Genomic DNA, 24238 nt, shown 5'->3' with positions numbered 1-24238 from the left:
AAGCTGTACAGAGTCTTGTATGGGGTAAAAATACTGTAAAGAGGAAGCAGATGTGGAGGGCAGCTGTGCTAATTGAGTCTGTTGGAGACTCCAGATGTTTGAAAGTGTGTTACAGCTTAATGTTTGCTGCATCTTTATCTTTGGATGGACATATCAAACCTGTCGTAAAACGCTCTGAGGTCAGTGACTAATTTAAATGTTAGAAAAGGACAGTTTTGACCAGTTGTCAAAAATGCTTCAGTCTAGCTGTTTTCCAGTTTTATGGCTTGGCACAGGAGCTTTGCGTAGCTGCTCAGATTGCATTGTCTTCTGTGGGCCTCTTCCCTGACCTCATGGATGACCTTCAGCTCAGGAGACCATAGCTTGTCACTGTGGTAGACACGTCTCATTGTAGTGAGAATGCACACATCCTCACGAAAGCTGATATGTAAGGTCACGGTGTCAGTCACCTCATAGGGGTCAGTGGCTGCAGGATCAAAGACGACCTAGTCTGTGTAGTCAAAGCAAACTTGAAGTTCCTTCTTTGCCTTGTTGGTCCATCTTATCAGTGTTTTATACACAGGTTAAGCAGATTTCAGTCTTTGTTTGTATGATGAGAAGACATGAACCAGACAGTGACCTGAATGTCCAAAAGCAGCGTGATGTCCAGAATGATAGGCATCTTTTTGTGTGGAGGGAAGCGATTCCCAACCAGGCACAGAAGTACACTAGTACTGAGAGGCAGACTAAAAGGGGTTTGGAAATGAATAGGTAGGAAGAAAAGCTGAAAGTAACAGATAGCAGTAAATCTACAGATTAAGCCAATGAATAGCTAAGATCATGTTAAAGAGTTTTAAAATGCATTTTAAATTAGATCAAATAATGGGTTTTTTTAAGGATAAAAGGCCACTCAAGTCCATCTGTGTGGGAACTTGGATGACAAAAGTTAGAAACCTCTGCTGTAGGTTACTGGATTTAAATAAATGTAGTAAATAATAGAATAGAATTCAACTTTATTGTCATTGCACATGCACAGGTACAGGGCAACGAAATGCAGTTTGCATCCATCCAGAAGTGCTTTAGTGATATAGATATATTACAATATATAAGCAATAATATAGATATGTGAGTATATTACAGAAATGGGTCTATTATGGTATGTTATAATGTACACGGTATGAAGTATGTTGTGAATATTCTATAACTATAAGTATGTACAGGCTGTAGTGAGTACAAGCTATGTACAGGATATGAACTGTCACGGCGAGTGAGAGGAGCCGTGCGGAGGAGGAAAAGGAGGATCCACACGCAGGCAGTCGTGAAGGTGTAAAAGGTGATTTATTGAACACAAAAGGAGAGGCAAACGGCAACACGGAGAACTAAACTATACTGGGAAACAACTAAAACTACAAAGCACAAACCTGAATGAGAGCGGGCGGAAACAGATGATGGTTGACTGCAGGGAAACACACAGATGAGGCAGGGTGGAAACACAGACGGACCAGCAACAACAATGACGGAAGACATGACTTAAATATACAGAGAACCACAGGGGAATTACACACAGGTGGTGGACACAGCTGGGAATAATCAACAAGACGAGACAAAGGTAAAACTGAACACACTCACATGAGACGCAGACCTTCACAATAAAACAGGAAACAAAACACACTTTACTAAGACACAGACTAGACAGAGACAGACTTGAAATGACATATGAAACTAAACCCACATAAACAGAAACATGGAACTCTAATAATAGACATAAACATTACCATAACACGACAAGAGAACAAGAACACAATCCCTGATGCAAACTTAAATCAAAACACAATAAACTCAAAATACTGGGTCCAACGGACCCAGAACCGTGACAGTACCCCCCCTCTAAGGGCTGGCTCCCGACAGCCCTAAACAAAATAAAAAAGCATGAAGCACCAAGCCAGGGCGGGCGGAGGGGGTCCAGGAAGGAGGGTCCGAAACAAAAAACAAGGAGCACAAGAGACCAGAACAAACCAAAAACAGGTCAACACAAAACAAGACTATTCACGAGTCCACAGCAAAGCACGGGGGTCGACCGTGCACACGGCAACGGCGGCGACGGGCAAACAGTTCTGGAGGCCGACCGTGCACACGGCAACGGCGGCGACGGGCAAACAGTTCTGGAGGCTGACCGTGCGTGCAGCAACGGCGGCGAGGAAGCAGGTCCGGGGGCCAACCGTGCGGATGGCAACGGCGGCGCGAATGCAGTTCTGGAGGTCGTCCACGCAGAAGGCGGGGGTGGCAACAGAAGTCCGGAGGGCGGCCACGATGCCAGCGGCGGCGACAAACCTTTTCCGGAGGCCGTCCCCGAAGGCCATGATGCCACCTTATAGGCCTGGAAAATGGCCGGCAGAGGCTAGGCGGAACAGGTCGAGCTGGCTCTGACGGCGGCGTGGCAACCACAGGACCAGGCGAGGCCGGACCAGGCGAGACCGGACCAGGCGTGGATGAAGGCACGGAGGCCGGACCAGACGAGGCTGATGAAGGCACGGAGGCCGGACCAGACGAGGCTGATGAAGGCACGGAGGCCGGACCAGACGAGGCTGAAGTGAAGGCTGGACCAGACGAGGCTGAAGTGAAGGCTGGACCAGACGAGGCTGAAGCTGAAGCCGAAGCGGAGGCTGGACCAGGCGAAGCTGAAGCCGAAGCGGAGGCTGGACCAGACGACGGCGTGGGCGGAGCTGATGGAGCAGCAGGCAGCTGAATGGGCCCCTCGGACCCTCCAGCGGAGACGGGAGGCTGGACAGGCCCCTCGGACCCTCCAGCTGACGTGGCATGAGGCTGGTGCGGTTCTCCTGAACCCCCAGCTGACGTGGCATGAGGCTGGACGGGCTCCTCGGGCCCTCCAGCCGACGAGGCAGGACGCTGGCTGGGTTCACCTGAACCCCCAGCTAACATGGCCTGAGCCTGGACGGGCTCCTCTGGCCCTCCAGTGGAAACAGACACTGAAGCAGCAGGTACGGAGACCTCTGCCAGTGTGGACACTGGCTGGGACTGAGCAGCACAGTGGCTAAACTCAGGCAGCAACAGTGGGATGCAGTCCTCAGAGGGCTGAAAGTGTTCCCCAATACGCTCAGCAGAGGACTGAGGCGGACGGGTGAACTCACTTGAACTCTCAGGGGGTGCTGAGAGCTGAGACTGGTCAGGTGAGTTCTCCGGTGAGGCTGCTGGCACTGGCGTCTTGACCTCTAGGGGTCCAGAGTTGGCTGGTGACTGACACCCAGCCTCTGGGGAGGCCCTAGAGGGAGCAACTGTCTCTGACATGGCCAGCGTAAGAGAACCAGCAGATGTTGTGGTGGAGTGTGTTCCCTGCTTGTAATGAACAGATGAAAAACAGTTCTTTTCGGGTTGAATGGACTTAACTTGTTGTGCAGGAGGAGTTGGTGAAGATGATGGCTGAATAGGTGGCTGAGCTGATAATAAGGCTGATGAGTCTTCTACCAACTGAGCTATTGACTGGGCTATGGATTGTAACATAGTGTCTACTAAGTCTGGCTGAGACTGTAACTGGGCTATGGGTAGTGAGGCTGAATGTGATGGAGGTGACGGCTGGGCAGCTAACTGAGCTTCTGGCTGGGAAGCTAACTCAACAAACCCAGCCCCGGTATAAACAGTCACAAGATCTGGCGAAACAGACAGTGTGTCTTTTCCACTCACCACAGCCGGCAACTCAGGAGTCCTAATCTCCGGCTGTGGGGTGACGCGCCGGCGGCGCAACCGTTGCTTCCTCCCGGGCAAAACCTCCGGCGGGCCGGGCAAAACCTCCGGCGGGCCGGGAAAAAACCTCCGGCGGGCCGGGAAAAAACCTCCGGCGGGCCGGGAAAAAACCTCCGGCGGGCCGGGAAAAAACCTCCGGCGGGCCGGGAAAAAACCTCCGGCGGGCCGGGAAAAACCTTCACCGCCCGGCTGGGTTGGGAAGCGGTAGCGGCTGGAGGATGGAGGTGAAGTTCGTGGAGAACGTAATCCTGCACGAGCGGATGCAAAGAGTCCAGTAGCCAGGGATAACAGGTAAGGAGGTGTTGTAGATCGGCTTCAACGGAGTGAAGAGGCGCCCCTCCCTCATGCTCAAGCAGCCGGTAAACCAACTTAGAGGCGGAGCGGATAACGGCCTCCTGAAGCTCCCTGGGTGGGGTGACTGCCGCTGGATCCATATCTGGCTGGTCCGTACTGTCACGGCGAGTGAGAGGAGCCGTGCGGAGGAGGAAAAGGAGGATCCACACGCAGGCAGTCGTGAAGGTGTAAAAGGTGATTTATTGAACACAAAAGGAGAGGCAAACGGCAACACGGAGAACTAAACTATACTGGGAAACAACTAAAACTACAAAGCACAAACCTGAATGAGAGCGGGCGGAAACAGATGATGGTTGACTGCAGGGAAACACACAGATGAGGCAGGGTGGAAACACAGACGGACCAGCAACAACAATGACGGAAGACATGACTTAAATATACAGAGAACCACAGGGGAATTACACACAGGTGGTGGACACAGCTGGGAATAATCAACAAGACGAGACAAAGGTAAAACTGAACACACTCACATGAGACGCAGACCTTCACAATAAAACAGGAAACAAAACACACTTTACTAAGACACAGACTAGACAGAGACAGACTTGAAATGACATATGAAACTAAACCCACATAAACAGAAACATGGAACTCTAATAATAGACATAAACATTACCATAACACGACAAACTTAAATCAAAACACAATAAACTCAAAATACTGGGTCCAACGGACCCAGAACCGTGACATGAACAGGATATAAATATGAAAAACTATACAGAATATGAGATAAATAACTTTACAGAAATCTGAGATATACAGTTATACAGAAATGGGAACTATGCAAGTTGTAAACAGTTGTAGGATTAAAGATTATCGAATGTACAGAATGATTATTTACACAGAGCTATACAGTAGTGCAGTTAAGATAAGTGAGATATGTGGATAATTCCTACAGAGGCTATATAAAGTGCTGGTGGTTGTGAGTGGTGGTTCAGTCCATGTTATTATTGTGTGTTTGAGGGTACAGTTGTCCATTGTGTGTGTGTGTATGTTCAGTCCATGTGTTAACGTGGGTCAGATGTCAGGAGGCAGAGTTCAGGAGTCTGACAGCTGTGGGGAAGAAGCTGTTCCGGTACCTGGTGGTCTTAGTCCGGAGGCTCCTGTAGCGCCTCCCAGAGGGCAGGAGGGTGAAGAGTCCATGTGATGGGTGAAAGGGGTCTTTGATGATTTTCCCAGCCCTTTTCAGACACCGCTTCCTGTAGATGTCTTTTATGGCAGGAAGTGGTGCTCCGGCGATGCGCTGGGCAGTTTTCACGACCCTCTGCAACGCCTTCCGGTCCGAGGCAGAGCAGTTCCCGTAAGAGACTGTTATACAGTTGGTCAGGATGCTCTCGATGGTGCAACGATAGAAGTTCACCAGGATGTCTGAGGACAGCTGGTTCTTCCTCAGAGTCCTCAAGAAGAAGAGGCGCTGGTGAGCCTTCTTGACCAGCTTGGAGCAGTTGGTCGTCCAGGTGAGATCCTTGGAGATGTGGACTCCCAGGAACTTGAAGCTGCTCACACGCTCCACAGCCGTCCCCTTAATGTGGATGGGTGGATGTGGGTCAGCATTCCTCCTGTAGTCCACGATGAGCTCCTTGGTCTTCTCGGTGTTAAGCAGCAGGTTGTTTCTGTTGCACCACTCAGCCAGACGATCCACCTCCTCCCTGTAGGCGGCCTCATCGTTGTCACTGATGAGGCCAATCACCGTGGTGTCATCTGCAAACTTAATGATGGTGTTGGAACCATCAGCAGGTCTGCAGTCGTGGGTGAAGAGGGAGTAGAGGAAAGGGCTCATCACACAGCCTTGTGGTACACCGGTGTTCATTGTGATGGTAGATGAGCAGTGGTTATCCAGCCGGACATGTTGGGGGCTGTTGGTCAGGAAGTCCAGTAACCATTTGCAGATGAGGGAACTGATGCCCAGGTCTGTCAGTTTCCTGATGAGTTGTGAGGGGTGGATTGTATTGATGCTGAACTGAAGTCTATAAACAGCATTCTGGCGTAGGTGTTGTTGTTGTCCAGGTGTGAGAGGACAGAGTGCAGTGCGATGGAGACTGCATCCTCTGTGCTCCTGTTCTGGCGGTATGCGAATTGGTGGGGGTCCAGGGTGGGGGGGAGACAGGATTTGAAGTGTGCTAGGACCAGCTGCTTAAGCACTTAGTGATGATGGGGGTGAGTGCTACTGGGCGGTAATCATTGAGGCAAGATGGGTTGGAGTTTTTGGGTATCGGGACGATGGAGGTGGATTTGAAGCAGGACGGTACCACAGCGTGGGCCAAGGACAGGTTGAATATGTCTGTGAGCACTCCTGCAAGCTCCCCAGAACACGCTCTGAGAACACGCCCGGGGATTCCATCGGGACCTGCAGCCTTGTGGACATTGATCCTGCTCAGCACCGCTCCTACATCGGTGGGGGAGAGAGTCAGAGGTTGGTGGTCTGGCGTCACGTCTGCTTTGGTTGTGGTTGTGGGGTTCCCTCGCTCAAAACGAGCATAAAAGTTGTTGAGCTCGTTGAGGAAGGAGACATCAGAGGATGCGGGGGAGGGTTTGGTGGTCCTGTAGTCTGTAATGGTCTGGAGTCCTTGCCACATGCGTCGGGGGCTGGAGATGGAGAAGTGTTCTTCTACCTTCTTTTTGTAATGGTGTTTGGCTTTTTTGATGCCCTTCTTTAGATTAGCCCTGGCTGTGCTGTAGGCGTGTGCATCTCCTGACCTAAAGGCGGTGTTGCGGGCCTTCAGGAGGAGACGAACATCCCGGTTCATCCAAGGCTTCTGGTTGGGGTACATGGTGATCCGTTTCTGGGTGGTGACACTGTCTGTGGTTTTGGAGATGTAATCCAGTACAGATGAGGCGTACTGGTCCAGGTCTGTGTGGGTGAACATATTCCAGTCTGTGTTTTTAAATCTGTCCTGGAGCACTGCGTCTGTCCCCTCTGGCCACACTTTAATTGTCCTCACAGCAGGTTTCACACGTTGGATGAGTGGTGAATACCGAGGTGTGAGGAACAGGGAGAGATGGTCCGATTGTCCAATGTGGGGGAGGGGTGTGGCTTTGTAGGCTCCAGCCAGGTTGGAATACACATGGTCTAAAGTCTTGTCTCCTCTGGTGTGGCAGGAGACATGTTGGTGGAATCTGGGGAGGACTGTCTTTAAGTTGGTGTGGTTGAAGTCGCCAGCAACAATAAAAGCAGCCTCGGGGTGTTTATTCTGGTGTTTGTTAATGGCTGCAGAATAAGTTAGTTAGCAAATGCATGTATATTCCAAAACTCCCCTCACTGACGTTGAAGATGTACTTTCTGGTTGTACCGTACTGGCTGTTATCCTTTATTTAGATGGACAGCTTCTAGACTGTCTGCTTGTTATTGTATTGTATATGTTGCCTGATGATCATGAGATTTGCACATATCCAGTGGACGGTCCTGTGTAGAATGAGAAGAGTTTCCTGTGTTCAGTTGGAGCTCAGATGACATTATGCTATCTGATATCACAAAATCTGGGCTATAGCTTAATATACACTCAGATATGTTCTGCCAGTCTCACAAAGTGCTTTATGAGCTGTATTGACTGAATCTGTTTGAAGACCTAATAAAAAATGAGGGCTACAGCGTTGTTCACTGGCCTGGATAGGTGGTAAGCAAAATTAAGGGAGTGCTTTGTTTTGGAAAATATTGGCGTCTTTAAACTATTGTATCCGAGAGCCATGAGGTTTTCAATTAAAGTTGGATGGTTTTAGGCTTATGGTGTTGTAAGTCAAAATGTGTGGTCTAACCCAGCGGTCCCCAACCTCTGCTCCATGGACTGGGACCGGGCCACGAGAGTTGAGGCTCGGGTGTAAAAATGATGGTTTTCAGGGTTTTTATTATTAACTCAGTTTCCCTGGGTCTTTTCCCGTGTTGTAGTTGTGTCTTATTTTGAAAGAAATATTTTCGCATTACCATAGCGACCAGAGAGCATTATTAAGGGGCAGAGAGGAGGATGTTACTCTCAATGTTGTTGGCATATTTCAGGAGGACGCTGCTAATAAAGTTACACAATAACACAGTGAATTTACGTTTATGACTATATTTACAAAATACTACAGTTTCTGTCTCGGTCGTATTATTTTATTTTGTTGTATTTATCCGCGACACCTTAAAGGCCGGTCCGTGAAAATATTGTCTGACATTAAATCGGTCTGTGGCGCAAAAAAGGTTGGGGACTGCTGCCTTTACCAGAAAAACTAAGAGTCAAAGTTAAACGTGTGCTCATTGAACAGCAGCACAGTGAAGAATGTAAATGGAAGAAAGAGGCTGAGGTGGAATGTTAAACCTAAATCTCAGGCCATAGAGGGCCAGCGAGTCAGTGAAATGGCAGGGAGGAGGGAAAAGGGCATTAAGTGGAAATGACAAGTGATGAGTGGCCAATAGATAAGAGGGAGTGTGACTAGGGGCAGTTAGGTCAGAAGAAATACCAAAGAGGGCAGATGGGCAACAGGAAGAGGACTAAATGTAAGGAAAATAAGTGGTTATGCTTTCAAAGAATTATACAAAAGATAATAGGGAAAATCTGAGGAGCTAAAACACAGAGTTAGCTACAGAGTAAGGAATGCAGTTTAGGTCACTCGTGATGTTGCATCACATCTGAAATGATAGTTGCCAATCTCTTCCTCGGATTAAGGATTGCAGCTTTCTTGATACTGGATTGTATACATTCAGCATAAGAGCTTTTAATTAGCTTTTTAAAAAGTGTGTCTGCATTCATGAGCAGCCTTCTGGACTGGATACCTTGAAGTACATATTAATTGTCCACTCTGGCTATACTGGAACAATAAAACTGGTCTTTGCATCTAGAGGAGGCTCAGTAGATTAGCTGATGGTTTCTAGATTGCTAGAAGCACAGGTGTTCACACAAGCTTATCCTTATATCCCAATTCTAGTTAGTAGGTCAAATGCTCCCTTTACAGGTATCCCCCTTTTATTTGCAGGAGGAGCATTCAGTACAAATGAATATCTGTAAGTGATCACAGTAGCATGGAGTTCCACTGGAGGTTAAATGACAGCATTCGGTCAAGGCATCGGTTTCACTGATGAAATCCCTGTCCCGGGACTCTTTCCAAGCTTGTGGCCGTTACAATGGAATCACAATAACTCCAATAACATACAGTTCTTGTCACAGTATATGCCTGTAACCTGAAACAATAACTTCTGACTTTGTCAGTGACCACTGTCTTGGCTCCTGCCTCGGCTCCTGTGTCGCTCACGGAGAGTTTCCCTGTTCTTTTATGTCAGTTTCCTGTCTTGTGGCGCGCCAGAGGAGTAGACCTAGCTGGGTCCAAGCCAAAAACCTAGATAGAAAGTGAAACACACACACACACACACACACACACACACACACACACACACACACACACACACACGCTAACAGCTGTGCTCTTTGGCTGTCTCCTATAAAGTACGGTGCAGCGTCTCCTGCAGTTCCCCCAGCTCATGGCACGAGGAATGTGCAATTGGGTTCATCCCAACTTTACATCTCCCCTCCTCCATGTCATCCTAAATTCAATAACTGTGTCCCATTCCAAACCAGGAGTCACTGAGACTGGACACCCCTGCCCCCGCACTCCCCACACATCCCTCACCTCCCACCCCAATCCTCTGCTCTGATCATGAAGCATGGCTCGCAGCACGTACCTTGTCTCCCTCTCCTCTCTCTCTCTCTCATGTTGGCCCAGACATAAGCAAACAGCCCTTTGAGCAAACAGTGCAGCACAGTTGTCAGCACTGGCTTCAGTTTAGCACCGCATTGACATGTACAATTAAAGCTGACTCAGAATCTGGGTCTAGAGTTATATCTATGAAATTAGAAAAATACCTGAAATACATTGAATCAAGTTGTTTTAAGTTCATACTTGTCCTCCAGCTGGTGTTTTAGATGTTGCATGTTTAGGAAAGGAACAAATGCAGAAATGTTCCAGTTGTTTTTCTTGGCTTTTGATTAAAAGTGAATTGAGAAACTTTTTTTAATATTATTTTTTTTATTTACTGACATCAGGACAATCATGACTGTTGTAGTGAATCACTGGTCATAGTTAATATCTGGTTATTAACTTCTCTGTGTGTCGGTGTGTGTGTCTGTGTGTGTGTTATACGTGCAGCTTACATAGGATTTTGAAACGGTAAGCGTGGGGGTATGTAAGCTTGGTGACTTATCAGGGTTTCCAAGTATTTGTGAGTAAAGCTGTATGTGTCACTTAACCCTCATGTCATACTGGGACCTTGCATACTGGGACCATTGCATTGTTAGCTTACGATAATACATATGCAAACATACCTTTACTTCCTGTCTGACGGAGCTTTTTCATGTGGCCCCTGAAGGACACCCTTTTCCTTTATGACACACAGAAGGGACTTCCAGGAAATTTCAATATATTTCCTATACTCTGGCTCCAAAGGGACTGTCAGCACGAGGGCACTGGACACAAATACCCCTGACTGAAGTGCAGAGAATGAGTGCTGCATAACATTTTTAACAGACCTGCATTGAGCTGAATCGTTACAATTCACATGACATAATATCAATTTGATCTTATTTAGTAAATAAAACTGATTAAATTCATTATTGTGCACAGAATTAGTAACGCCATTCTGGTTCCTAATGTTTGTCCTACTTCTGATTGTTTCGTTGTCTCATGAGGAAGTCATATTGAATGAAAACTATTCTAAGAATATCATGAATGAACTCCAACACTCACACTTTCCTTTAAATAGCCTTCATCTTCCTGTAGCAGATGCTTTGTTTAGATGATGGATGAGATTGCTCTTCCATGTGCCTGGGTCAGTTTTGATTTATGTTTTTGTATGTAGTTCAGTGAAACTTTAAATAGGTTGTGGTCATGGTGGGGTTAGAACTTAATTAATTTGAATGTGTTGTGATTTTTAAATGGTATTGCTGCAGCAGCATAATAGTATCTTAAGTAAAATTTGTTGTGAATGGTGCTCGACTGCACTATTCACAACAAATTTTACTTACCTTCCACAGATTAAGTAATGTTCAAGATTAACACTGTTCATAGGGATTTTATTTTCCAATTTTTAGAGGTTTGTGATGGTTGGTACAGTTGACTATTTTTTATCTAGTCTCTGAACTCTACTGGAGAGAGAAATGCACCAAATCTTTGTAAATTTTTTGCATATTTAATGTAAGTTCAGGTTAACACATGCTAACAGACTTTGTAAAGCAATAAGTAGCTTAAATGACTAAATAACACTAAGCTCATTGTGCACTTGATTAAATGGAACTAGTTTTAAACATAGTAAAAAAAATTAAGATGTCTCAAAAACCGAGAAAATTGAGAATTTTATTATACTAAAAGGGAAATTATTTATAAAGTTCCAAAACATTTCTAGTTCCACGAGATGAGTCGAGGCTTCTTGGGTGGAAAGAGCAAAAGTTCTCCATTGAGAATCATCAAGTTGAAAATGGCAGCTAAGAGTCTCCCACTCATCACAGGTAAGGACAACCTGCTGAATGTAAAGCTAGAACTTGTACAAAGAACTATTTCAGCATTTAAGTCTGTTCTTTATTTTTCTATGTGTGTTTGTTTGTTTTTACAGTGACGTGAAGGACATTCAGAATTTCCTCCTGAATGAGTGCAAGTTGTAACATTTGAGGATGCATGTCACTGGTTGTGGGAAGTTGGGGGTGTTGAAAGTTATACTTTCCTGTGAGCTATGTACTACATTGTCTACCAATTTGGAGGTTACAAGATGTGCACAGTGAGACCATGCCTTCCTAAAGAGCTGCCTTGATTCAAGTGCTTGACCTAATGAATCTCGTAGTAATAGAACTAGGAATGAGTTGCCAAACACAGTGGAGGGAAGATCCATGCAATAAGTTTTATATGTGTCAAACTGTTTCGATGTAAAATTTGTTCTGATGTTGGCAGGTGATCGTTTGAATATCATAGACGAGAAGAAATTATATAAAAGCTTGCACAACAGGCTTCTGTGCTATTCTTTCATGCATGCATGCGTACTCCCGTCAAACTCTCACATTGATAGAAAACCTTCCAGTTTTCTAGATGCTATTGGATAATGAAACTGACAGAAGAATGTGCCTAATGTTGCAGATGTTAACTATGAGAGATCCTCATCTTATAAGAATGAGAGCATTAGTGTTGTCCCTCCTGTCACTCAACTCGTAGCAGCTACATTACCTTCAAAAATTGCAAAAAAAATATTTCACTCTCAGCATATGTCTGTGAAGGTTCTCAGTCATCCAGGTCATCGAAGTCAAAGGAGCTTGCAAAGAAAAGCGTCTGGACTTCTTTAAGTTGCTTGAAGACGTTTCACCTCTCATCCGAGAAGCTTCTTCAGTTCTAAGGTCAAATGTGAGTGGGCGTTAAGGCGTCTGGGGACATCCTGGGCCATCTGACCTCAGGAAATCGCATGATAAGGTGGGGTCAGGTTTCACAATGAGCTCACCCGAAACCCTGGCTGATTGTGACCCACACCCGTTTTCACACCTTGGCTCATGTGATTAGAGGACTATCAGGGGGTCCTTTTGTCCCTCTTTGGGGGGATACTCCCACTGGGTTTAAATCTGGGACTCTCCGCCATTTGACCTTAGAACTGAAGAAGCTTCTCGGATGAGAGGTGAAACGTCTTCAAGCAACTTAAAGAAGTCCAGACGCTTTTCTTTCAAAGCTCCTTTGACCACTCTCAGCATAGCTATCAGCCATCTCCGAGATACAAGATAAATAGCAGCATCGTGAAAAGTAGAGATAACAAGGCTGAAATAGGCACATTTATGGAAACAGTAGGAAAGACTTGGTTGTGCCCCACTTGAAAGTTTCAGTGGTTTCCTCATTTGGACAGGAGGGTACATGTCAGAAGGTGAAAGCAGCGACGCTGTGGAATGCTGACAGGGGAAGGTCAGTCTTTCCACTCACCATGTCTCTGCAGGCTTCCATGTGCTCTCCCAAGCCATATGCTTTGATTAGAGGCAGAGCCAGAGAGAGTGACAAAGTGACTGCAATGTGTGACGTATTAGACTCATGCTATAGGAGGAGCTGTTGAATACGAAGAATTACCATGTTGAGGAGAGTGAAAACTACCTGATGAAGTCACTGTTATCTTTTGCATCAAGGAAATGAAAAATGTCCTCCCACCGAGCCATGGTGCTTCCAGTTTTCCTATACAGCAAGCACCAGAACTGTGAAAATCTAAATGCAAGGAGTATTCTTCAGAAGCATTTACTTTACGTGAAGACATGCTGAAATTCATAGTGAGAGATGAGGGACACCTAGACCACATCTGGAATACTATTATAAAGTTCATTTGGTGATGGCTGTCTTAAAGATCTACATTCATATCCACAGAACACTACTATTAAACAGTCTGACACAATGCCAAAACTGACTTTCTATATGTTTTTTTTGTTTCTTTTTTTCATCTCTATAATGAATAAAATCCTTCTAAGTGTGTTTTGTTTCATGCTTCTTCATGCTATGGTAACTTCTTGGATAAATAATGCATCATTTTTGAGTCAAACTGACCCCCAAATATAAAAGATGGCAACAGAATTGTAGATAACAGGGAGATTAACAAATGTAACAAAAAATGTAACATTTTTAAACCAACTGACCATGAGTGAAAAAAGTGATTGTCCCCCTTGATTAACCATTAATTAACAGTACTCCAGAAAACCAAAATGAGAGCCATCATCCACAAAAGGCTAAAACACAGAACAGTGGTGAAACTTCCCAGCGTACCAAAAATACTTCAAGAGTGCTTCGATGACGCATCCCGGACATCACAAAAGAACCCAGACCAACGTCTAAAGAAGTACAGGCCTCACTTGCCTCAGTTATGTTCAGTATTGATGATTCAACAAAAAGAACGTGATTGGACAAAAATGGCATCCATCTGAGAGTTTCAAGGAAAAATCACTGCTAACCAAAAAGAACACAAACTTGATTCATTTCCCCTCCTCACTTAGATATTTTTAAAGTGCTGCAAAAATGTATTTGATGTGTTCTGGTTTTATTGGTCTAAGGTTGCTAAGGAAGGTACGGTAGCTCAGGGATGGGGCGATAAAATAGGTAGTGCAGTGATATTTGAAATGCTACATATTTTCCGTAATAACTTAAGAAACAGCAATTACCTATCCAGGTTGCACCTTACTTCTCAGTTTGGATAGGCTAGAGGATAAGGTAGATGGAATTCTTTTTAAAAAAGAAAAAAAAGCCTATCACTTTTTCTTCCGGAGGGAAGAAATGTTAAAAAATGGGGGAAAGGTACAAAACAGAGACAGGATGTCACTTCAGACAGGAAATACAATCAGTGGCTAGAAGATGGGATGAGAAGAGCAGAGGAATATCAAGAAACGGGAAAGTGAAACCAAATATCCTTCATTACAGAGCAATGGAAACTAACAAAGCCACAAAATAGATTAATAATATATTTCTACATAAAATATAAACACAAACACTATTCTCTTGAGATCTAAATGTTAAATAAACTATTTGCCTTCTTTGTTCAAAATTTGTCTTTGATAAATATTTAACAGCCCATTTTACACATGACCCAATTTACCTGGTCACAGGCTGGTGGGCACAGAGTGTCTATGTGAGAATCACCTGTGAAACATAAAAACACAGACCCGAAAAAAATCTATTAACATAGAACAAAAGAGAAGTCGTTTAAGAAAACGTAACTTTTGGGGGGTTAAGCTGCTAATGTATGTAAACTTTCCAAAAAACCGTCCCTCTTTACCAAACTCCACCTCAAAACAAATACGCTTTTTAATGAAAAACGGCGTATAAAACAAAGAAAGAGAAAACAAACGAAAGCATTTCTGAAGTTTTCTTTTGTCATTTTCGGCAATAAATATATTCTAATGAGCGTTTCTGAAAGCACCCAGACAATGAATGGGAAGTGTCTGCGCGGCTTTTTTTGAGGCATTATTTACTTTTTGTTATCTAAACACCGATGGGGCTATTATTTGGATAACGATGAAAGAAAACATTTTGCCTTAAGGGAGGAGCGGCTTATATTGTCATCACTAAAACAATGCAACTATATTTTCAAAGTCATCAATAAAAAAAATCAAACGGCATCACTTTTTAGAAACACCTACCGGATAAGTGCACAAGAGATCCACAAAAGAGCTTCGTTTCCAATTAATGGGCAATAGACGGACCTATGGGCCAAACCGCGAGGACCCTGTGAGGGGCTATGCGGATGCCGCTATGGAGTTTCCCAGTGAGTTATGGGCATGCCTTCATGTTTTTTTCTCTGTACTCTGGCTTTACTAGTTACTCTATTTTCACTCTTTACGCAATGAGTCACTGCATGGTGGGTTGATGTTTAATGTCACCGCGGTACGTAGAAAGGCGCGTAGTCGTTCTTGCGGGCTATCACGTTATCACTATATCCTTGGGGGAGGTAAATAAAAGGTTTTGCCAAAGCACAGCGGTGATGCAAAGTGTGGAAGGTGACTGCACGCACCTATTTTTTTTTACACGGACCTGCACGCTGGTCGGGATTCGCGCAGAGACCAGCGCACTTGGTGGTGTATTGGATCTGTTGGACGGAACCTGAATCGTGACGCCTGCGCATGTGTTTAGTTGTTTCACGATGTGTTTTAAAGATGCTGCACCTGTTTGCGAATGTTGCAGAAAACAGGTAGAGGTAAGAGCGCATGTGAGATTTCTATTTTGGTGCCTCGCTTGGTGTGCATGACCTGCGTGCCACAGCGGTCTCTGTGCTGGGCATTTTTGAACACGCTCATCACGCTGATGACACATGGATGCTTGCATTTAGGCTTCTCGATGTACAGCTTATCCTGTATGGAAGAATATTGGTTCTGGGGTTTGGGATTTAAGCATCTGGAGATAAGTTGCTACTTTTTCCGGTTTTTCGCAGATCACAAAAGAAGAAAAAGAAGAAAAATGACAGTCCTGTGCTACAGGATTGTCATTTTTCTTCTTTTGTGCTTTACTCCCTGTAGCATAGTTATACGTTGAACCGTGCTTTAAGACTGTAATACACCCAGAGGCTCTTGATTATTTAAGATACTAACATTTAAAAATGAAATAAAGCCAATGAATTGTATTTGGTGGAACAAATGTATGATGGAGTGAATATGCATGTTTATGACAAAAAAAAGTGCTGATGAAGCAGTTGTTACTGCAAATCGCTGCTCTACATGAGGTGCTGAGTATTGAGGACTTTTTTTGTCTCGTTCATTGGGGAAATCCATCTCCACTGCGTTTCTCTAGCGTGACACAGCATACTGGAAAATGTTCAAACATGCAAGCTGAATCTGTGCTTTCTGGCACAGTCATCGCATACTTAAGTCAGCAGAAAAGAGCAAAGGGTTATCAAAGGGTGACCGCTATAAGGGATTCCAGCAGAACAGGAAATTATGTCAGACCTGTGTCATCTGATAGCTACCTATTTACAACTCTGCACTTTATCATGTGGAAGACCTGTTCAAAGTAGAAGACTGCAAAGCATTCAGCAGCAACCATTCCACTGGTGATATGTGTTTTAAATAGGATCTCCTTATCAGCCCTGTGTGCCATCTAAAATGCTACAGTCTTTTTGCACGTGTTTGTGAGAGTTAGATAGAATAACGCATACCAAAAGTGCCAACTTTAAGTCGGCCGGTCACCTTTGCAAAGCATCTGTCACATACCTGGCCTGAAGTTTGCCATTATCCAAAGTACTGCCACTTGTGGACTGCTGATTTCAATTTAAAATAGCAACATGGTTTTGGCAGCCGTTGGCAGGCGAACCTGTTAACTTCCAGTCTGGCCGCAGTCCTGGGCCGCAAATTCCACCATCGTGGTGAGAAAGTCGAGAGTGGATGCATGTGCGTACACTTTTTAGATTGATGAATTCTCACGTAGGCAGTGGTGGAGTTGAAAAGTTCGCTGATAACCCTCAAGCTGAGTCACACACACTAACAAATGCCAGATCGGATGAAAAAAAAAGAAGCAGAGACCAGTTTGCCTCTCAAACTTGCATATGTTATTTTATCAGAGACTGCACTGGTAACTATATGTTGTTATTTTTCAAATAACAATTAAACTTTCTGTCACTGAGGGTGAAAAAGCCCAGATTCCAGTTATATAGAAGCAGATGTGCCACTGACAATCCTCATGTCACTGCCAACGAGGAAAACGGGAGGTGTAGAGGGCTGTTGACCTCTTCTTGATGTTTTCTCTTGTGTTATCACTTTCAAAAGACTTCATCTAATATTGGAAACCATCTCAATTTGTTGTAGTTATGAGGAGGTCTGAGAACCTAATGTGACCTGTATCAGCCCCATCTGCCTGGGAAAATCATCTGTATTTTCTGTCATGCTTTTGCGTCACACAGCCAGGCTGCTGTGAAAGAGCGCATTCAACATGTGGCACAGAGGAACAAGGCTGATGCCCACATGACCCTCAAGATTTCCAAGTGTATCGTTAGAGTTCAGAATGTGGCTTGATTTCTATGAATGTGACAAGTTTCTTTTATGCTCATGGGAAAAAGTTAGAAACACAGCTGACTAATGTCCCAGCTGTGGAAATACCCTGTTACAGCAAGGATTAAACAAGGTCATTCCTGCACTGTCATGGTATCTGCAGGTTTCTGTTCATAATGCAGCAGATCACATGGTTTCATTTGCCGAATCATGCTGATGTGACACAGCTTAAACAGTAATGCATCACATACTAAGACTGAGCAGCTCAGTCAGTAGTAATGCATCAAAGTTAGGTACACTATTCCTAGAAAGGCTTTTGTTGGCTAACTGACACAGTCCTCTAGCCTCACATGTTCTCACACTGAACACAGGTCACAGGACAGCAGGGGTCTGAATTAAGTGTGACAACAAATAAATAGATTGTTTTGTGTTCTTCAGCATTTGAGTGCATTTTCCTTTAGCTGATGTCTCTTCTGTAGTTGTGTATTTAAAATAGTTGTCACGATTTTATCACTTGGTAGAATTACTTTTTCTGAAGGATCCCTGGCTATGCGGCTATACGTACGAAAATTCCCAGAGGGGTAATAAGTGAGGAAAAAAAGAATCTGGATGGCTCCACTGAGATGATCTGACCTGGTTCTGTTAGCCAGTGGTGGTTATTTTGCTTGCATGGTTTAGGTCCACTTGTTTCCTCAGCAGATCTCTGTAAATCATCTGCTGTGGCCTTTGTAGGCACCAGCTCTTAACCCAGTCGGACACCAATGGTAGAGTTTGGGCTGGCGTGCTAGACCGCGCTCAAACATCAAATGAGACGATATCGTTTGGTGGATCAATGTTCCATCCTTCCAGTAGAGTTACAGATAGTTGAAGTACCAGTACCAAGGAGCACTGAGGTACAGTATCTTACTAAGATACTTTATTTTTTCTTATAATTTGTTTTCAGAATGATGGACCTGACCTGGGCAGAAGTGTTACTTTAAGACTATGTAGAACATTTGCTCTGCTTGCTTCTTTGTAAAGTTTCCCAGCCATTGGCATCAGAGCCTGTGCCTCTTGGTTTGTCTGGTTACGTTAGGCTGCTCTATGAACTAGATTACTTCATATTTTGTATCGGTCTGGATTTAGGTTTCTGTTTGTTTGCTCATGCTGGTTAGACGGATGCACAAAAACATCAAGAGGCTCATCTTCTCCCTGTTCCCCTAAATAAAATATTATTTTGACGTGAAGCATGTCATGAAAGAATGGTCAAAGTTGACCTACAAACAAGCAGAGAAGTAAAACAAATGGAAAATTACCAGCCTCACAGCTCTTTACCTGAGGGGTGACCTGCAGAGTCCGCATGAGAAAGACATTTTAAAATGTTAGTGAAACAATGAACCATGCTTAACTGTTAATGTGCATATCACTTGCACATTGTGGTGTCATACACAAAAGTTTAGATTGTGCTTATATTTGACTATGCTTATCCCTTATATATCTGAAGTCCTCTTGAGTGCCATGATTATAATATGGCTGTTATGTCTTAAACTAAACTTATATTATTCAGTATTCCCACACTTTCTCTCACAGCTGTTGCCCTCTTACAAGTGCAAATTATGCACCAAGCCATGCTGTTAACTTGAAGATGTATATATGGATGGTAGAGAAAAATCTGATATGATTTCAGCATAAAAATTATGTAAATGCTTAACTGCAACATGCAATGAAGACAGATTTATCATTAGAAACACAGCGGATGGTTTGAAAACTAAGTTACGTTTCTTTTGTTAATGAAAATGTAAAACGTGTTTTCAGCTCAGAAGAAACTCAGTGTCACAGTTTCAGTGCTGGTACTGGACATGTGAAGTGGTATCAAACCATCGCCAGACTTTGATGAAATGTGTTTGTGTGTCCGTTGTGTGTGATAAGCAGGACTGCTTGCCTTGCTGTTGTTAGTGTTGGACTGGACCCAGCCAGGCTTGTCATCCCCACTGAGGCCAATTTGTGACCTGAGGGTCCTGAACCATTTCATACAGGAAGCACGAGACGCAGAAGGTGCTATGGTGAGAGGAAAATGTATGCATGCATTAAAACCTGAGAGCAGCTGAAGGTTGCTTTATGTTGTCCTCTAAAGACTCTTTGTCTGCTGAAGTCATCAATACTCTCTCTCTCTTTTTGCAGAAGTCATGTAGAGAAGGCTGTGGCCTGTCCCAGTCTGTCACCGTCCCCCAGACTACAGTAGACTTTGATGTATGGGAGAAGAAAAATGTAAGTAATCACTGATGACTGCTGGATGTTAAGCAGCAGATTTAAATCAGCTATCAAATTCAGTCGACCTGTGGGCAAAGCCGTAGTACCTGTTCGTTTCTAATCTGATCATTATTACTGGCTCCGTTTGTTCTAGTATAGGGACGGTCTTTAAATCCTTCCCCCGGTTTTTTTTTCCTGCAAGGCACAGGAACAAGCCCAGGAGGTGCAGACTGGCTTATGGTTGTTACAACAGTCCCTCAACACGCTACAGACGTCGGTCACCAACACAGCAATGCACAGTCACATAGACAACACCATCAGAAACCTGCTCAGCATCAACGCTGTGCTGCGTAGTCTCAACATCCAGGTGAGTTGGAGAAGCTTCCCAGGTAGTAATTCAGGAATAACAGGTCAGCAGCTGCCCAGCAAACATCACTGTGTTGTCACTGTGTACATGGGCAAATGGTCATGGTCAGGTGCCAAAATGTGCAATATTTGGTTCACAACCAAAGGGGATCTTGCTTTGATATCTGATTGTTGTCCATTTAGACCCTCTTTAATGAGCAGTATAAGCTGTGGTAGTGGGTTTTGAAAGCAGTCAGCTAATTTAGTCGGGTCAGGCATGTGCAGAGGTGCAGTGCTATTTGTAGTGGAGCACATCAGTCAGGCACTTTTGAGTTATCTGCTTCTAAAGCTCTACATTTTTGACCATTATTCAACTATAACTAAGCAAATGGGATCAAACTGACTTTAAAAATATATGAAGTCTTCTGTCTAACCATGCTTATCACTCCTTACTTGTTGCTCACCGCTCTCTCCTCCCCGGACACATCTACTCTCTCTTTTCACATTACTTCCTGTGGGATAGATGTCCATGCACTCCCTAACTATGATGCCATCTCTCTCCCTCTCCTATTCTCTGGTGAATTTTGAATTCTACTGCATGCATTTACAAAGATAATATCAGAGTTAGAGAACTGCAGCAGTTTGACACTTCAGTAGTGTATATTCAATTCAGCACCAAATCACAACAACAGTCGCTTTATATTGCAAGGTAGACCCTACAATAATACATACAGAGAAAACCCCAACAATCATATGTGCCTACTATGAGCAAGCACTTTGGCGACAATGGGAGGAAAAAATTCCCTTTTAACAGGAAGAAACCTCCGGCAAAACCAGGCTCAGGGGGGGCGGGGCCATGTGCTGCAACTGCTTGGGGTGAGAGAAGGAAGACAGGATGAAGACATGCTGTGGAAGAGAGACAGAGGTTAATAACAAGTGTGATTCAGCAGAGAGGTCTATTAACACGTTGAGTGAGAAAGGTGACTGGAAAGGAAAAACTCAATGCATCATGGGAATCCTCCAGCAGCCTACACCTATTGCATAACTAAGGGAGGATTCAGGGTCACCTGGTCCAGCCCTAACTATATGCTTTAGCAAAAAGGAAAGTTTTAAGCCTAATCTTGAAAGTAGATAGTGTCTGTCTCCTGAATCCAAACTGGAAGCTGGTTCCACAGAAGAGGGGCCTGAAAACTGAAGGCTCTGCCTCCCATCCTACTTTTAAATACTCTAGGAACAACAAGTAGGCCTGCAGAGCGAGAGTGAAGCGCTCTAATAGGGTGATATGGTACTACAAGGTCAATAGTATATTACAGATTTGAGAGCAGAAGAAAAAGAAACGGATATTAAATGATTTGTGGTTTGCACAGACAGTCTGCACCAAAGTAAAACATCTTTGGGTGCTTTAAAAGCTACTTTTGGAATTTCCCTCTCAGAACACAAACATAACAGTTTAACACTAAATTTAACATTAAAAAAAAAGCATGTGTTGTTCGGTTGTCACAGTTAATGTGATTTGTGTTCAATGAACGAGTGAGTAACTGGTACTCTGGGAGATGGCTCCAGCTGTGAGTGCAGTGCCAAAACTTTGTCCTGCAACTTCCCCGTGTTCTCACACTGCACGTTTAGAGCCAAGTCCCCTCCTGCTCTTCACTTATGATGTTAATATGTGAATGAAACCAAGCAGAATAGACTGAGCTGAACTTTCAGGCTTTCGGTTGCATTTCTACCTTAATATTGATACATAATTAAAATATTTACAGAAGTGTGCACACAGCTGTTAATGGGACTTTGTTAGTGTGTCACTATCAGTGTTTGAATCTTAAACTATGTAATACTACATTTATTTATTACAGGCTGCAGCAAAAAAAGGGCCCTCATATCATAAACATTCAGCCTCCTTTCATTCATCTTAAGTGCTACACTGTTTCCATAGAGAAACTGATGTGTAAAACCTGAGCCTCCACAATATTACTGTTACTAGGACATCACTTGACCCTCATTGCGTGTGCTAACTTTGGAGCCACTAATTTGTGCGGCTCTTAGTAGTTGAATATTGGAACAGACTGCATCTTTATATATAAATTAGTGCACCGTGAGTCCTTCCAACCCTATGGTTCATTTTTGGAAATGCTCTTTGGTAAACAAGATTTTTGATGTGAAAAGAAGTTTTTGCACCTGTGCAGAATAGTAAATCTAGCCCTAAATACCACGATCACAACTTTGACCCCACATTTTTTGTTGTTGTCTGTCTTAATAACTGTGATAACCAATCGAGCCAGCTGTGAATGTTGGCTCAAATTTTGTTATTTGGGGGAAAAATTGGTGAAGCATCAGTACACTGTGTTCCAGCACATCTACGCCACTCGACATGTGCTGGGCAAGATTAGGAAAAGGCATTGCAGAAGAGTGATGCATGTTTTATTCTTATCGTTGCTACTTTGCATAAACCATATAAAAAATAATATTACTGTTAAAAAATCTGGAAAATGTGGGGAAAGGTATGTACTTGATGATTAGAGACAGTGCATTTGTTTCTAAGATGGTCTCACTTATTGCATTAAAGTGAAATAGAGACTCTTTCTTTGGCAACAGACAAACGGAGCACAGTCACAGACATTCAGGTCCAAACTGTCCTGAAGGACAAACTCCTGTCGTAAGAACATGACTCAGGGGTCACATCGTGTTTCTTTGTATTCTCTTTCAGGAATTTACACCACCAGCAAATGCAACAGACCTTGAGGGAACATGGAGGGTGTCCTTAGCAACAGATCTGCTTCAGGTCCACGTCAACTTCCTGCGAGGCAAAGTGCACCTTCTTCTTTCAAGTGCACAGGCATGCAAGCCAGATGTCAGCTGATCGACCGATCGCCCCATCCCGGGCGAAGAAATTTGTGTTTCCAAAGGCAAGAGGAGAAATGTGACACTGGTTAACCTGCACGCTGCTGGAAGCGGTGTGGAATGAGAAAGACGCAGCAGTCGTCGCATGCAGAGGAAGAGCTGAAAGGATAGGACTGTCTCAGCAACGCTTTGGATGGACAGGAGATGAACGCACCTTGGAAAGTAGATGTGACTCATGGACACGGTGACAAAGACCAAAGTGATGCTTTTGGGAAGCACTGCTCCAATAGCTGTTTTACTGGCACTCTCTTGCACTTTGTGTGTGAATGTACTTCAGTGTGGGTGAGCTAAGACTGAACGTTTCAGTGTCGTCCGTGTGCGTCTGTTTTCAGCGAGTCTGACCCTTACACTTATTTCTTTAGAGGGAAACACCCAGTTAATACTGACTACACCTGGGCATCAATTTCACTACTGGAGGCAGAAACTAACGTGGCCTCACTCATGGTTTCCACATTTTTCAACTTTGCCTCACAGAAACAGTCTCTCAGATTTTTTTCAGTGAATATTTTAATATATTTTTAAGTTGAGGAATTACTATTTATACAGATTTTTCTACTTTAAGCTCAATCTTTGACGTAGTGTCAGGTCTAACATGCTAGTTGGGCTCTTTGTCATGTTTTGTTGTGTAACACTGAACACATTTGCAAAGGTGTTTGCTGCTCTTTCTTCTTTAGTTTTTTGATGATTGTGTGTACCTGATTGGCTGTTTGACACTGCATGTCCTTTCCAAATAACAAAGGCTTACATAGCTGATGTTCAGTTCCAGTGAGTTTGGGGGTGTGAGAGGTCAGTGAGGAGGGTTACATGAGAACTGTGAAGCTGCTACGTCATTGTCCGTGTTGTTGTTTTTGCCTGACTACACTCACCCAGTCTCTACACGCTGATAGCCAGACTGTCTGGAAAAACGTACAATTTACATCCTGTGGGGCTGTAATTGCAAATAGTTTTCCAGAGGCTGACGCGACGCCGTCTTCTCCCTCCCTCTATTGTTCGTCATCAAACCTCAGCCAGGCAATCAGTGAGCCCTGGGAACTCGAGGCTTTCTGTAAAATGGATGCTCAACTGTTTCAGATTAGTTAAGTGTTCTTCCTTGTTTTTTCCCCTTATTTTTATATCTTGTCGTGCAAGTGCAAGATGTTTTTAAGGATGTTTGTATGCGTTTTCTTTCCTGTTTTGTGTTGTTTTGTCCCATCACTGTATGATTCCCTATTTAAATACGAAATGTTGTTCTCGGATAA

General features: G+C 44.0%; 3 protein-coding genes across 11 annotated transcripts in view; 2 read left to right on the top strand and 1 right to left on the bottom strand.

The window, feature by feature from the left end:
- LOC309702101 (uncharacterized protein) overlaps nt 1–19490 on the top strand; it is a 24093-nt gene extending 4603 nt beyond the window's left edge. For 6 of the 8 annotated variants that reach the window (XR_014275367.1, XR_014275369.1, XR_014275370.1 and 3 more), the window contains 2 exons: nt 11459–11561; nt 11666–12150. Coding sequence is in view for 3 of the 8 variants with exons in the window: in XM_082526523.1 (XP_082382649.1) it covers nt 11459–11561; nt 11666–11673 (111 nt within the window). In the remaining 5 variants the exon portion in view is untranslated. Of the gene's footprint in view, nt 1–11441; nt 11562–11665; nt 12151–19436 lie in introns of those variants that run through there. The other 2 variants (XR_014275368.1, XM_082526526.1) reach the window with 2 other exon arrangements.
- LOC309702098 (uncharacterized protein) lies at nt 6200–15266 on the bottom strand. Its single transcript, XM_082526519.1, has 3 exons — nt 15192–15266; nt 14648–14691; nt 6200–7495 (listed from the first exon to the last, which is right to left on the bottom strand). The coding sequence occupies exon 3, from the start codon at nt 6957–6959 to the stop codon at nt 6213–6215; it is 747 nt and encodes a 248-aa protein (XP_082382645.1). The 5' UTR covers nt 6960–7495; nt 14648–14691; nt 15192–15266; the 3' UTR covers nt 6200–6212.
- Nucleotides 15151–24238, top strand: epoa (erythropoietin a). 2 transcript variants are annotated; one of them, XM_082526521.1, is made up of 5 exons: nt 15151–15316; nt 19440–19570; nt 19689–19775; nt 19960–20124; nt 22807–24238. In XM_082526521.1, the coding sequence occupies exons 1-5, from the start codon at nt 15238–15240 to the stop codon at nt 22957–22959; spliced, it is 615 nt and encodes a 204-aa protein (XP_082382647.1). In that variant the 5' UTR covers nt 15151–15237; the 3' UTR covers nt 22960–24238. The 2 variants fall into 2 exon arrangements, with proteins under 2 accessions (XP_082382647.1, XP_082382648.1); XM_082526522.1 differs by lacking the exon at nt 15151–15316 and adding an exon at nt 15472–15745 and having other exon boundaries at nt 22807–24237.

This window comes from Aulonocara stuartgranti (genome assembly GCF_965226115.1).
Source record: "Aulonocara stuartgranti genome assembly, chromosome: 3".
Lineage (NCBI taxonomy): Eukaryota > Metazoa > Chordata > Actinopteri > Cichliformes > Cichlidae > Aulonocara > Aulonocara stuartgranti.
This window is presented reverse-complemented; position numbering and strand designations above follow the sequence as displayed.